A 16,177-nucleotide genomic window follows, 5' to 3' on the forward strand; every position below is an offset into this window, starting at 1 on the left:
AATTCCTCTCCCTCCTCCCTGCTCTTTTTTTTTTTTTTTTTTTTTTTGGCAAATGGAGTTTCGTTTTTGCTATGGCAACTGAAAACATCATGATAACAAAGTGGGCTTTAAAAATGACAGAAGTAAGAGTCCATATGTATTTAGAGGAGTGAGTGCTTGGTGAGCCCTCTGAATACTGAATATTGTAGGCAATTTTAACACAATGGCATTTGTGTATCTAAACGTAGAAGAAGTACAGTAAAAGTACTGTATAAAAGATTTTAAAAATAGGATACCTGTATAGGGCTCATGAATGGGGCTTACAGGACTAGAAGTTGCTCTAGGTGGGTCAATGAGTGAGTGGTAAATGAATGTGAAGGCCTAGGACATTACTGTACACTACTGTAGACTTTATAAATACCGTACACTTAGGCTACATGACATTTATAAAAAATTTCTTTTTTCAGTAATAAATTAATCTTGGCTTACTATAACTTTTTACTTTATAAACTTTCTGATGCTTTTAACTTTTTGACTGTTTTGTAATAACACAGTGTGAAACACACATTGTACAGCTGTACACAAATATTTTCTTGGCTGGGTGCAGAGGCTCACACCTGAATTCCCTGCATTTTGGGAGGCTGAGGTGGGTGGATTACTTGAGGTCAGAAGTGTGAGACCAGCTGGGCCAGCGAGGTGCAACCCTGTCTCTATCAAAAAATACAAAAATTCGCCAGGCGTGGTGGCACACACCTGTAGTCCCAGCTACTCAGGAGGCTGAGGCAGGAGAATCGCTTGAACCCGGGAGGCGGAGGTTGCAGTGGAGCCAAGATCACACCACTGCACTCCAGCCTGGGGAATAGAGTGAGACTCTGTCTCAAAGAAAATAAAAATAAAAGTAAATAAAATAATTTTTCTTTTTTATATCCTTATTCTATAAGCTTTTTACTATTTTTCATTTTAAAACAATTCTTAACTTTTTTATTAAAAACAAGGACAAAAACAGAGACATTAGCTTAGGCCTGCACAGGGTCAGGATCATCAATATCACTGTCTTCCACCTCCACATCTTGTTCCTCTGGAAGGTTTTCATGGGCAGGAACATGCATGGAGCTGTCGTCTCCTCTGATGACAATGCCTTCTTCTGGAATACTTCCTGAAGGACCTGTCGTTTTAACAAGTAGGAGTACTCTCTACAATAATGATAAATAGCAAATACATAAATCCATAATATAGTCATTTATTATCAAGTATTATGTTACTGTTCATAATTGTATGTGCTATCATTCTCTATGACTGGCAGTGCAGTAGGCTTGTTTATAACAACATCACCACAAACATGTGAGTAATGCATTGAGCTCATGGCATGACAGCTGCAATGTCACTATGTGGTAGAAAGTTTTCAGCTCCATTGTAATCTTACGGGACCACTATCACATATGCAATCCATCATTGACCAAAACATCATTATGTGGTACTTGACTGTATTTTATTGCAAAACTTGGGTCTTAGGATCTCTGTCTGGCAGAGGATTGAGTAGGGGGTGAGAGCCAGAGAGCTGGTTATGAGAAATGAGCCGTGAATAATGAGGAAGAGGGAGATGCAGCTGTAGGGATTTAGTATCTTCCTTCCCTCCCTATCTATCACCCTGGGGTTAAGGGTAAAGGAAGAAAAAAGTCCCAAATTTGTGCATCTGAAAAGGCAAAAGATTGGCAAGGGTAGAATTTGTCCAGTCCTCTTGAAGTCTAAGCAATGAGTATCTGTTGTTTTGCTTACAGAGATTCCTATTCTTCCTGCTTTGAGAACAGTACTCTTTGGAGTCTGGGTGAGTCCCACCTCCTTGTCTCTTAGTCTACAAGGTTTAGGTGGTGCTGAGTGAATCTAGCAGAGTGGACACGTGACCCAGACCCGGCCCACTGGTGTGTTCCATTTTTGGGTTACGGTGATCATAACCAAGTAGGGCTGATCAGAACTACTACAGGGACTTCACCATAGCAACTGGGAAAGAGGTGCTGGGTTTCTACTGGACTTTGAAACTGCCAGAGGGGACCTCATGGAGAAGACCTGCCTCCAAGAGGAGGTTGGCACCAAGAAAATTAGAGACAGGCAGATTGAATGCTTGTTTGAGCCCTTGAACCCAGGCATACATGAAGTTATATTTGCCATTTGGACTTTATGGTAATAGGAGCCAATAAATTCCTTCATTCCACTGGAGTGAAATTCCTCTGTTCACCGTTTATTCCTAGGCGAAGAGTGAGGGCTGAAAAGTATTTTTAAAAGACATTGAATGAAAGAAATCTGTGATCTCATCTGTAAGGAGTGGAAAAGGTGTGTTAACGTATTTTCCCTTCGGCTTCATAATACAGTGTTTAAATTCTAAAACAATCTTAGTAAGTCCTATAATATACTACAGGCATATAAGAATTAATATAGCTCTTGTGGGTTGGCCTATAACCAATTAACAACTGAACTTTGGAGATACAACCTGATCCATCTGTCAGAACTTACCTTCATTGAAAAAGAGTCATTGACAAGACTACATCAATTCTGAATACCATACAATTCTTTCTAATGTCCTTCCAGCAAAAACCAGTGAGCTGAACCTAAAGTTATAAACCAAATATTCCCTAAACATTAGATTGTCCATATTTAAAGACGTGGGAGACATTCAACATAAAGAACTTTTTATAGTACCACTCATAAGAAAGGTACATTGAACATGTGCGTAACCAGAGTGAATATTTTCTTTGAAAATGAAAACATGTTACTTTTTAAATTCAGGAATAACAATTTTTTAATGCCAATATTTTCCCTAATCAGAATTTTATATTTTCAATGGAGATGAAAACCTAAGCTAATTTGTTTCTTCAGGGTAATACTTTTTTAATGACAATGACTTCTACCTGTGGAATCATAACCCAACGTAAGCATACTTGCCTTAGGAAAACAAAAAAATATATATTTATTGAGTTTAAATAATTTCTGTAAAATCTCCAGAATTTCCTAAACTGTGTTCTTTGGAACAATTAACAGGTGTCTTACACACGCGTGCACACACACACACACACACAATCCTGTGGCCAAATGAGATTGGGAAATGTTACAAACTCTCAATCCCCTTAGCATAATTTAGAATGCGAGAAGTCTTGCAGTAGAGATACCTGTTCAAATTTGTTTAGCTCAGCATTTCCCAAAGCTAACTTCCTCAAAATTAACTACAGTATAGCATTTCCCCACCCCAGCCCACCTCTAAACTCCCATTCCTCAAAGCAACTTGTGCAACAGCTTGTGGAACTAGTTCCATAAAGTGAAGTTTGGGAAACACTAGTTTCGTGGTTTCTATTTACATAGATTTTGCTGTCTGAATAATATGTAAGGAATTTTGAGTGACAATTGCACCCATTTGGATATATCTTCAACTGACTCCATAATTAGAAATTTAAAATGCAAATTTTTCAAAAGCAAACTGTCTTTACCATTTAGATGTGTTGCTGAAATTTACTTGGTTTTGTGTATACTCATATTACTTTCCAGTGTATCTGGTATAGGTAATAGGCTCAAAAGACCTACAAATACTGAACACAAATACAATTAATCATGTCTACATTTTATGTATATACAGGACCTTCACAATTTTAATATGGCAGATTTACTCTACACTCTTTTGAGGGGAGGAGGATATATGCCTCTTGGGAAAACCGGGATAATAAAAGCTTCTTCACTTACACTCTGTTCAGATGTGTATTATGGATTCATGTTATTATGGGTGCAGACATAAAGCCACTGCTATTGAGCCTCAGATGTGGCAGCAAAGAATAAGGAGATCATCACCACTTCTCTCTAAATATAATGAAAATCCAACTTTACAACGCTCCTCTTAAAGGAGCTTTCCTCATGCTACTTGGCTATGCATTAAATCTTGGCATACACAAAAAAATAAAAACAGGGTAATTCTAACAGTTCATTTACGTTAGCTGGATTATGAAGATTAACTTCTCAGATGGTTTTCCAAAGAAGTCATCAAATGTAAGTACAATTGAAAATAAAATCCTGAAAAACATTTCAATATTGACAGGAAACTGAAGACAGGATATAGTCAAGACACCACTCTTAGCTGTATAATATCAGTGTATATTGCAAAAGATTAAAAAGTTTAATTTTCTAAAGAATATAATAAAGATTTCAGCTTCACTAAGGCATATTTTATGAAAATAATATAATTATTCTCATGGCAGAAGCATACACGCAGAATGTACAGGTTTAAAACAATTTAAATTTTAGGTCATTTGTGCTGAAGATATTTTAATGTGATACATTGAGTTTATTATTAATTCTCTAAAATATTCCTACCCTACGTCTTACAAACAGCAAGGTTCCTTTCTCCTAAATAGCCTGTGGCTTCTGTCTACTGGCCAGTTTACACACGTCTTCAATCTATGTTGTAATTCAGTGCTTTGCCAAATGTGGTGTGCATGTCACTGCTAATACATATGATGATTTTAGTTGGTCCAGAAAGTATTTTCCATTTTAGTAATGAAGGTGATTATTATAAGAAAAGTTATCATTTATTAAGCATTTACTATGTGCTGTCAAGCACAAATTCTAGTATTATTAACTCGAATGGTCTTCACAAGACCATTATGTGGTAGCTACTTTTGAGGCACAGGGAGGCCAAATAACTTGTGCAAAATCACAGAGCTAGACATGGGCAGAGATAAGATTCAAACCCGGGAAGATTAACTGAGAGGTCATGTGTGGTGATTGAATGGATATAATTTATTTGAAAGTGAATTGGCTTAATAAAATGTTAAGAAATGTAATTCTGTGGATATCAAATGAAGTCATACACACTGTAGGCAAATGTCTTATCTTCAGGTAACACCACTATAACACGTTAATTGTGTGTGTGTGAGTGGGGGAAACTAAAGATGAAGGATCCTTATGGGCTGTGAAATGACTATTTACTGGTAAATATCAGGACAGAAATGTGGGTGAAGGTATTGCTGCAGGTTCCCTGGAGACGAAAAGTCCCAATTTTCAACTTACTTGCTTTTGATTTTGCCCAGAATATTCTCTCTTGTTCCAAAAGGAAATCTTCCTACTTTTACATGTTTTTAAGGGATCCTACAGTTATTCTTCTAGGGAAAATATAAATAATTCAAATAGGTCTAAAAAAGAAAGGCCTTGATTATTGTATATTACAATTTAAGAAGAAAATTAAACGTAGGAAAAAGCTGACAGTCAGATCAGAAGCATTACAGGAAGTTTCTTGCTCATTTTCTCCAGAGGTTAAACCAGAATATATTTTTCAAAAGGGCAGAAGTTTAAGGTCTAGCTAGGGAATAAAGACATGTTTTGTCTGACACTTCCCAATTCAAATCCAACATTTATCAAATGATTCTTAAGTAGTGTATTAAAAAAAAAGGCAACCAGGAGCTGGCAGCCTGGGTATATTAAGCTTTCATTATTGTAAATTTGTATTTTAAAAACCCAATATCTTTTCTGTAAATATGCAAGGGTTTCTCTGACAATTTCTCTTTTTTAAAGCCACCTCTCACTGAAACATTTTAAATAAAACTCCTATATCTAAAACGAAGTCTTGGCATTTGGGAGTTTAAAATCTCCCCAAATTCAGAGGGGGATAAAAAAGCTGCATAATTATAGCTCATCTGAGTGTAAGTCAAAAAGTAATCAAAAATGTTTAAAACCAAAAAGTAACATCTTAAGAGTGGCATTTTAAACAAAAAAAGTACTTACTGGCATTTTCTAAATTTTCATGCAATTTGTTATTCATTAAATCAGAAGAAAATGTGCACTACCATTTTTTGATAAGGCAGATAACATTCAAAATTGGCATTAACACAATAGGCCACCACTATGTGAAAAACCAAATGCTTTAATGAGGCTATCAAGAACTAGTCGATTATTTCATTGGATACATTAATATCGATCCATAATATACAGTGCTATGGACCATACAGAAATTATTGCTGCATCCAACAGCAGGTGACTATTATTAACATTACAGTACCAAGCATCCGCAAGAGACAGTCATTTGTCATTTTTTATCAAGAAATAGGGCTGTTTTATACCGTTATTGACATCAACTTTTTCCCAGTGCATTTTTCAAAAATATTAATAAGTTCATTCCTTTGTGCTTTTAACTTCCTATGTATTGTATTTGTTCTTATTGCTTTATTGTTTAAAAACAACCAGAAAGAATTTTGTCATCCTATGTATGACCAGGTTGCTTGTATGCTTTTTGGCAAAGTCAGAAGGTTTGGTATTTCCATTGCCTTACTCAGAGGCAGATGGACAATTTTGGCATTTTGGTCACTCCATATTGAGGCCTAACACCGAGTTACAATTCTGCACCCGGGAATTGGGGGAGTGGTGTGGATCATTTTCTTGTTACAAACAACAAGCCCAAACCACTGCCTCTTGGCTTAACTAGCCCCTAAAACGAATCCACACTCTGTTTGGCAAAAAAGAAATAAATAAAACCACCCCCAAGATTGCAGCATTCTCCTGGGCTTGCTCACCTGCCATCTGCAGAAATTGTCTCTTGAGGAGAAGGAGAGGGGGAGGCAGGCAATGGCAAGGTTAGGAGTTGTGACAGTCAGGGCAGTGGTACAAGATGCCATACTTTCTTTCAACAAAGCTTTCTATATGGTTGCTTAACCATGGTCCTGTTTCCGTGGCCGTAGGTTAGTCAACCTTGCTTTATTTTTAAAAACCCTCAAAATCAGCTAAGGAAAACTAACATCACAGCATCACAATCTTCAACTTTTGCATCCAGCGCCCTCCCCCCCATATAAATATGAAGAGAAAAATAGACAATGCTATGATTGTATCAATGAACACTATGGTACAATTAGCTGTTCATGCAGATTTGCATCACTATTCTAGGAAAAGAGCTATACAGTTAAGGGGGTTGAAAGAATGGGAACTAATTTTCCCTACCCCCTTAAGTAATAAAGCTATAAAACTGATAGCATCACCAATGTTTCCAAGGATTCTCATTGCCCAGTGTGCATGGGAACTATGCAGTTGATTATTTTCACCTAAACATCTGACGATCACTCCTCTCTGAACCCTCCATCACCCATCACCAATTCACATTTGACATTTAAACACTTTTTAAAAACCCTCCTGAATAAGGTTTCCTGATGAAAGAAGTTGGCACTCTGTCACTAAAATATATTTAATATTAAAAATATCTGAAGGAAAATTGGAAGCTCTTATATTGTCTACATAGGCACCATGCTACATGTTCGTCTTGACTATAGATACCATCATGAAACTTTCCCCTACATTACAGTTCAGTCAGTGCTAGTCCAAAAAAGACTACTGCTATATTTAAGGCACTTCATTCTGAATGGATATGCTTTATGCCACTTGCTATTCAGTTGTAGGCTGCTACTGAGAAATTCCATTCAACAGCCTGGCTCATAACACTATATGGCATCTGTATAAAACATCTAGGCTTGATACATGTAACCTACTGTTATTGCATAGGACTACACAAGTAGATAATGCACTGAAACTAACTTTACAACATTGCTCCTTGTTAAAACATTGTTATCAAGTAACAGTAACTTGCCAATACAGTATTTCTTTCTTAAAAATAAATTCAACAAGTTTGCTGAAATAAACCCCAATTTAAATGACCATAATGGGCGTATTAATGCTATCGTTATCAATCTCCAAGAATACTGCTATTTTCATATCCTAAAAATAAATATGTAAGTTTATTCTTTCTAGAAAGCCTGGTTTTAACCTATTAATACTACACCTTAAATGTGTCCAAAAACAGTTCTGAGTGAGACTGTAATTTACAAAATATTTGCAAAGCTGTCTTGTAAACGCAAGACCTTGCATAAAAGTTTTCTTTCATGGGTGTACAAAGAATGCGGAAAACCACCAGTGAGTTGTAAAAATATGGAAAACTTGCCATTTTAAGATGCATATTCTTACAAATTAATACAAACATATTGAAAAGAACAATGATAATAAAGAATCTGTACAAATCAAATGAACAGTAAAACATAATTTAAAAATAAAAATAGTAAAGCCAATTAGAAATATGCCCAGTTCAGTTTTCTTATCAAAAGCAAAAATTAAAAAAAAAAAAGTAGAACATACTTTCAGTGCTCCTCAATATTTTACTTTGAGAGGACATTAATTTCCATTTCAAAATAAAATATATCTTATGAAAAACTGAATCACACTCATTGATGAAGAAAACTGTAACAGCACAGAATAAAAGAGAGCAAGATTAGACTTTATATTTCAGAGCCTTGGTCTAACTCCCTTCAGTTTCAGTTGGTATCAGTTATGTTTTCTAACCAGACGATCCTCATGAAAAGGCTGCATTTTTTTTTCTTTTACAGAATACAGTATTTCTTTAAATAGTTTGCAGTATAAAGACTAAACAAAGCTAGAGGGGTACTGTATCTTTAAGGCAGTACCGATGAATCAATACATTTATAAAATGGAAAAGGGTTAGTATGGATTTCTTTACCTCTTTCTTTCTTTTTTTTTTTTTCTTTTTGGTTGCTTTACATTCTTTCAATTAAACTTTACATTTGATTTCCAAGGAAGTCACAGGCATAAAAATCTCAAATCAAGTTTCCCCTGAATAAAAATGGACAGACATTTCTCTGATGCAAAATCCTCTTGCTCAGAAAGCTAAAGTCTGTGGTGAATTCAGTTCACAGATACTGCACACTTATTTGTACAATACTTTGGAGGCATTTGTAGTTGTAAAATAGAATATACAAGTCTGTTTCACAAAATTCTAAAAATAAAATATATCCTCGGCTATTGATAAAGCATGAAAAAAAATTTCATATTAAAGGAAAATTATCAAGAAAACCCCTTCAGGTAAGTTATTAAATCTACGAATCAAGAAAGGAAGCAGTTTGTGCGAATGCAGTGCAGGGAGGATTCGCTAACAAGCATGCTCCGTCTCTTCCATGCTCATACTGCTCCTCCGGCTGCTTGTTTTGGAAGCTCCAGGGGACACTGAGGAAAGGAGTGGATCAGTGACACCGACGGGAGAAAGGGTGTCGTCCATCAGGATGTCTTCCAGTTTGGATCCCATTTTTGTGGGGACACTATAGGCTTGGTTGGCCTCAGTCCCAGTTCCAAGGTTGTTGTTGAAGGTGATGGTGCCATCCGTGAGATCGAGAGTTGTTGTACAAGTTACGTCTGCATGATGCTGAAGGAGGTCTTGGCTGCAGTTCTCAAGAACGGGTTCTTGCTTGATGATCCGATTCACCAAATCTGGAGAGCAGAGACCCGTGGATGGAATAAGGGAAAGTCCATGAGCTCGAGCCTGCATTTCAAGTTCCTATAATAAGAGTAAAGATAAAACACTGAAATAGGCAGAGCACAGAGGACTTTTAAGCCCACGAAACCACTCTATATGATACTATAATGGTAGATGCATGTCATTAGACATTTGGCCAAACCCACAAAATGTACAATACCAGAGGGAATGTGAGGTATAGACTTTGGAGGATAATGAAATGTCACTGCGGGTTCATTGATTCTAATAAATGTGCCACTCTGGTAGGGAATGTTGATAATGGGGAAGGCTGTGCGTGCTTGGGGGAATGAGGTGTATGGGAAATATCTGCAGCTTCATTTCAATTTTACTGTGAACCAAAAACTGTCCTAAAAAATAAAGTCTATTTTTAAAAATCAGATACTTGGAAAACAATAAATCCTCAAAATAAAAGTTTTTTGTTCTTTTAAATTAATGAGCTCTGTATGTTCTAAAGTACAGTAGAAGTACCACTGGTAGTATATGAAATAAATTTTTAGGTGTTTTATAGATTTGATTATGTATGAAAAATAGGGAGAGATGGTCTCTCACAGATATTAATGTTCACACTGAGGATAAGTTAAAAAAATACAAAAATAAAGTTTTAAATGCGAGCTGATAAAAGAGAAATATTATTCGGGAGGCCGAGGGAGGCGGATCACCTGAGGTCAGGAGTTCGAGATCAGCCTGGTCAATATGGTTGAAACCCCGTCTCTACTAAAAATACAAAAATTAGCCAGGTGTGGTGGCGCGTGCCTGTAATCCCAGCTACTTCGGAGGCTGAGGCAGGAGAATCGTTTGAACCTGGGAGGTGGACGTTGCAGTGAGCCGAGATTGCGCCATTGCACTCCAGCCTGGGCAAGAAGAGTGAAAGGCCATCTCAAAAAAAAAAAAAAAAAAAGAAAAGAAAAAAGAAACATATTCAGTAAAGAGTTACATAGTTTCATGGTCCTTCAGCTGTGCACTGAGGTCCCCATGGGTGCTTCAATGAACTCACAGAGCACTGGAGATAGCCTAACATTTCAAGGGAAATGGCAATACTACCTGAGAACTACTAAACTCAAGATAGTTCTCTTCTAGCATCAGACTGTGCTATATACTTGTCAACCACATGATATCATTGCAAAGTTGGGCTTTTGGCGGTTGCTGTGATTGAAGGAAAACAAGTACCACATTAACATCATTGTGGCCTGGGAAACAAGGGTGATGGTGTCCAATCTGATTCCAAGACTTTAGAAGTTGTGCAGTGCCCAACAGACACACACATCCAGTTAGTAAGTAATATGGTTATTTAATAACAAAATAAAAATGCCATTTCCTTTCAATTTATATGTTTTTTTTTTTTTTTTTTCAAATGGCTACCAAGTTGTTAGAACCTAAATACTTAATAAGTTGTTTGGACCTAACAAAAAGAGTAGGTATTTCTTTTGGTCTAGGGGGATGGTAAAAAGATTGCTAAAACACTAAGAGTGCCATGAAGTAAAAAAGTTTGGGTAGTGATAGCAAAAGCTGTGAAAGTTCTATGCCAGTAACTAAAGTTTTAGAAGCATCATTTAACCCATCTCACCATGGCAAAGGGGAATTATTTTTTTAACCCAACAAGTAAGTTCTCATCTATAAGACGAACAATTTTTTTCCTTTCCTTCCTCACATACATTCCTATTATTGGCTAAATTGTGTCCTGGAAAACATTTGAATGTTGAAGTCCTAACCTTAGTACCTTGGAATGTGACTGTATTTGGAGATAGGGCCTTTAAAGAGGCAATTAATTTAAAATGAGATTATACTAGTGGGCCTAAACCCAATAGGACTGGTGTCCTTGTAAGAAGAGGAGATTGGGACAGACATACACAGGAAAAAAGACCATGTGAACACACAGGGAGAAGACAGGCATCTACAAGCCAAGGAGAGAGGCCTCAGAAGGGACCAACCCTGCTGACAACTTGATCTTGGACAACAACTAGCCTCCAGAATTGTGAGAAAATAACTCTTGTTTACCACCCAGTCAGTGGCATTTCGCTGCAGCAGCACTAGCTGGGTAATACACTTCCTAAATACCATTGATTCCCCCTGTATCTCATTGCAAAATGCCTTCCAAGCAAGCTCTTTCCCTTTTTCTTTTCTGAATATATCCCTGGGCATTCCTAAAATGAACCATAGAGACTTTAATTGATTCCTGATAAGCATTCTGCTTCTCCATTCCAATGCTATCCCTTCCACAATTGTGAAACAATAATATACAGCAAGAGAATATAAATTTGACGCAAGTCACCTTTCCTTATCAGAGAGGGGAAGGACTCTCCACATGACATGGCCTCTCAACCTCTGCCCACAAGCTGAGAAACACATGTGTCTGAAAAGCCACGTTTCTGTCTAAATTCAAGGTTTTTGGGTCTGCAAAATCCTTCTTTGGATACAATACAAGTAAAAGTCAGGAGCTTTGAGATGTCACAAAAGTACCTTCAAGTTCCTTTACATAATCTCCAGAAACACAAGTTTCTTCAGGCATCATTTGAAAGCCCTGGGCTATTTAATAAAATGGCAGTTCCACTGATATGAAGGATTCATGCTCTTTCTTCTGTGAAAACTTTTGCGTGCATCACTTAGAGTGAAAATGAAAGAAAGCCTTTAGGCCCATACTGAAAACATGAACTCTTGTAAATCTACACCAACATGCTAATAAGAACTGTACCTCCACATATGCAGATTGCCTTTTCAGAAAAATAATAATAAAGTTGGATTAAGAGAGGCAAACATCTCACTCTAATCCTTTGTTGTCTAATTAAAAATATTTATCAGCGATTAAAGCATTACTCAGATTTCTAAATAAGGTGATAAATCTCATCTAGAGAACTCTGGGTTAATTGCATCGCAGAGCTTTCCTAATTAATAATGTTTTCTGTGATATGCAAAAGTTCTAAAGGCTGCATCACACCGTCATTGGAAGAAAACCAAGATATCGTCACCATGGAATTTCCAATGCACATATTTCACAATATTCGTATTTCATATGAATATACATGTTTGGAACCCTAAAATAAAACAAAACCTAGCTTCTCTTTCAAAATAGTTATTACATTTTAAACTTGTAGAAGGAAACGACACATTAGTACAAGCTGCTTTTTTTTGTTTGTTTTTTGAGACGGAGTCTTGCTCTATAGCCTAGGCTGGAGTGCAGTGGCACAATCTCAGCTCACTGCAACCTCCGCCTCCCGGGTTCTCCTGCCTCAGTCTCCTGAGTAGCTGGGATTATAGGCATCCACCACCATGCCCAGCTAATTTTTCTTTTTCTTTTTTTTTTGTATTTTTGGTAAAGACAGGGTTTCACGATGTTGGCCAGACTGGTCTCGAACTCCTGACCTCGTGATTCACCTGCATTGGCCTCTCAAAGTGCTGGGATTAGAGGCGTGAGCCACCGCACCCGGCCACAAAGCTGGTTTTATTTTCATTTTTATTTTTATTTTTTTTTGGGATGGAGTCTCACTCTGTCGCCTAGGCTGGAATGCAGTGGCGCGATCTTGGCTCATTACAACCTCCGCCTCCTGGGTTCAAGTGCTTCTCTGCCTCAGCCTCACGAGTAGCTGGGATTACAGGCGCCCGCCACCATACCCAGCTAATTTTTCTATTTTTAGTAGAGATGGGGCTTCAGCATCTTGGCCAGGCTGGTCTTGAACTCCTGATCTCATGATCCACCTGCCTTGGCCTCCCAAAGTGCTGGGATTACAGGCGTGAGCCATCGCGTCTGGCCCACAAGCTGCTTTTATAAATAGGTAGACTATGTTCAAGAGATTAAATACCTATAGCTACTTATTGAAGAGACAGAGCACAAAACCAACAACAAAAGCCAAAGTAGAGGAGGGGAGGGGAAAGGAGGGCTTTCAAATTACACACAACCTCTATTTCACTACCCAGAGTCTAAAATGCACCCCAACAGGGAAGGGGCTTCCCACCTCCCCGCCCTGCAGCTGAGGAATCGCTGCAGTGAATGAGAGATGTGGCATTTCAAAATATAAGCATTCAGAAGACTGGAGACCATTATTATAAGTGAATTGCTCTGTTTGAAAAGTTCAACGTCTGGGAGGAACACCACTAGGTGAAACACAACGGTCTCTAGGGTGTCATACTTCTCATTGCTGTTTCGTAAAATAACTCCATGAATACTTGCACTGGAAAAGTTGAAAGACAACCCTTGCTTTATGGCAAAATCTAGTAAAGGTGGGTCAGTCTACTCAAGAAGAAGATATGGTGTCACTGACTCTTACAGATAGGTTGTGTTCAAAGCCAGCAAATTAAAATTACCCTCACAAACCCCCTTTGGTCCATAACAGGGAGTCCATTTTTGAGGATCATTTCAGAGGAAGTAGTGCCCTTTCACTCAACAAGAGAGGCCGAGCACCTGAGAGACATTCCAGGAGCTGATACTGAAGAGGAATTTCCCATCTCCTGCTTACACTGGTGCATATACTCACTGAACAGGATGACACACAAATTGCACATATTAATAAAATTAGTATGTCTTCTTCTAAGGGTGTACAGTTTAAGTTAAAGATATATATGTTATAATTCCACTATTTATAACTATCTCCAGGAATTATGTCCTTAATATAAGATCCTCTGGGTGTTCCCAAGTTCCCTATAAACACAGACTTTGACCATCAACTGCTTCCTGGACCCTGCAAATACTAAGGTGTCTTCTTGTTTAACGTATAGTCAGTGCTTATTTTTTTTATGTTCTACAAAGTCACTGTGAACACTGAATTGGTGAACACTGAAGCACTGTTCCCAGGGGAATTACAGGTTAGGTTCCTGTGAGACCCTAGTCACAACACTTAATCTTGTTTTATGTATGTTTCTGTTGAAGGTCGTCACCTTATGTAATATAGGTTGTTGACTCGTGAATATTAAACTCACAGCCAATAGCACTGCAACTCATGCCTGAACGAAGCTTATCCAACACCTGTATTTTCTCTGTAAGGCACATCACGGCCTTCTTGCCCTCAGGAACTCTAGACAGTGCTTTAGCATTATGCTTGGGGGTCATTTTAAACAGCAAAATCACCAACAGAAACCACAAAAATGTAGAAAGCACTGAACAGACCACGAAAGGAGCACTTGTTTAGAGGATGAGAGCTGAAACAAGAAAGCAGACAGTCAACCTCGGGCAGGGTCATTCGACCTCACCTGGAAATGCGTGCCATGGGCAGCTCAAACTTGCCACTCTGCACTTGTCCAAGAATGACTGTGGGCACGCAACTCAAACTTGCCATCTGCACATGTCCAAGAATGACTGTGGAAGTGCCACAGATACTGATTTTGGGGTTACAAGTAGGCAAATTCACACACACAGAATCCACCAATAATAAGGATTGACTGTGTTAGGATCACGTAAGTCAACTCCTCTATGGCTCATTATATCCATCTTTCTACTGTCTTGAAGTCGGTAAAAAGCAGTAAACTTTACACAATTCAGGCCGCATACCTGTATTCTGAGCAACAAATGCCGGTTGGCGTGCTCCAGTTTCTTCTGTCGGTTTTCAAGTTCTTTTGCGCGTTGCTGTTCTCGTTGCAACTTTCGGATATAGTCCACGGATGCTTTTAAGATGGTTCCCTTGTTCCAGCGCATGTCTCTGCGATGAAAATGGAGGAAAACAGACATTTTTAGGACTTGAGGCTCAATGAAAATTCAATATTCAAAGCACTCCATTTCTTTTTGAACTTTAACATTTTTTTTTTATTTCAATAGTTTTGGGGGAACAGGTGGTGCTTGGTTACATGGATAAGTTCTTTAGTGGTGATTTCTGAGATTTTGGTACACCCACCACCCAAGCCATGTACACTGTACCCAACGTGTAGTCTTTCATCCCTCACCCCCATCCCACCCCCTCCCTCCCTTCCCCGCAAGTCCCCAAAGTCCATTGTATCATTTTTAAAAGCATTCAATTTTAAAAATAAAATAATCATACATTAATTATAGCTGCCATTCACGAGTGTTTGCCACGTGCCTAGTGTTGCCCACCCAGTTTGTACACATTGTCTTACTTAACCCAGACAAACACCTTGTAAGATAGAGACTTTGTGCACATGTTGAAACAGAGACAGTTCAACTTGTCCTAGGCCACACAGTACTATATGGCAGAGTCAGGACTTAAAGTTAGGTCTGTTGATTACAAAGTCAGTTTCCTTAAACACTATGTTAAACAGTTATAGGTTTCTAAAACTATAGAAGTTAACTCAGAATAAACGATGGTAAAACAGATCTGTGAGATCTCACTACTAAATTGTTTATGGCATAAACCCAGCATCCTTCTATTTTTTTTTTTTTTAATCAAGGATTATCACGGGAAGGCTATCTAGCCTCTGTTTATCCATTTCCTCATCTACAAGTATCAGGTGGAACCGGTGAATGGATTCCACCTGACTTGAATTAAACAAGTCACCAAGTAATTGATTCTCATATGGGTTACATTAAGAACAACACAGAAGTTCTCCCACAAGAGGGACAGTTCCAGCCCCCAGAGAATTCCCTGGAGTTGATCCCTGAGGTCTGAGCACCAAAGATGGCAACCCAGGGGAATGTCCTGAGATACCCACAGTGAGCGCAGAGACTTAATATTCAGAGCTAAGATCAAAGTAAGAGAAGTAACTTTAGCAGCCAGAGAGAAATGTAATTAAAATAAATGATGCTTCACGTAGGCCAGCAAGATGAGAAATCAGAATTGGGATATTTGAGGGGTCACTCAGTTTAAAAGAAGTGATTGTTTCAACCAATTATCTTGGGTTTTGCTTCCTTGTGAGATCCAATCAATCAATTATGCTTCTGAGTTTAAGAAAGGGTTTTCAAACTTTTTTTTTTGTTTGGTAATAAGA

General features: G+C 38.0%; 1 protein-coding gene across 6 annotated transcripts in view; it reads right to left on the minus strand.

Moving 5' to 3' along the window:
* Nucleotides 1-5,859: 5,859 nt before the first annotated feature.
* The window catches only part of MITF (melanocyte inducing transcription factor), a 226,448-nt gene continuing 216,130 nt past the window's right edge, over nucleotides 5,860-16,177 (minus strand). For all 6 annotated transcript variants that reach the window (XM_054482530.2, XM_054482529.2, XM_063661848.1 and 3 more), the window contains 2 exons: nucleotides 14,790-14,937; nucleotides 5,860-9,334 (listed from right to left, as the gene is read on the minus strand). In XM_054482530.2, coding sequence (XP_054338505.1) covers nucleotides 8,933-9,334; nucleotides 14,790-14,937 — 550 coding nt within the window. In that variant the 3' untranslated portion in view covers nucleotides 5,860-8,932. The remainder of the gene's footprint in view (nucleotides 9,335-14,789; nucleotides 14,938-16,177) is intronic.

This window comes from Pongo pygmaeus, chromosome 2, assembly GCF_028885625.2.
Source record: "Pongo pygmaeus isolate AG05252 chromosome 2, NHGRI_mPonPyg2-v2.0_pri, whole genome shotgun sequence".
NCBI classification, from domain to species: domain Eukaryota; kingdom Metazoa; phylum Chordata; class Mammalia; order Primates; family Hominidae; genus Pongo; species Pongo pygmaeus.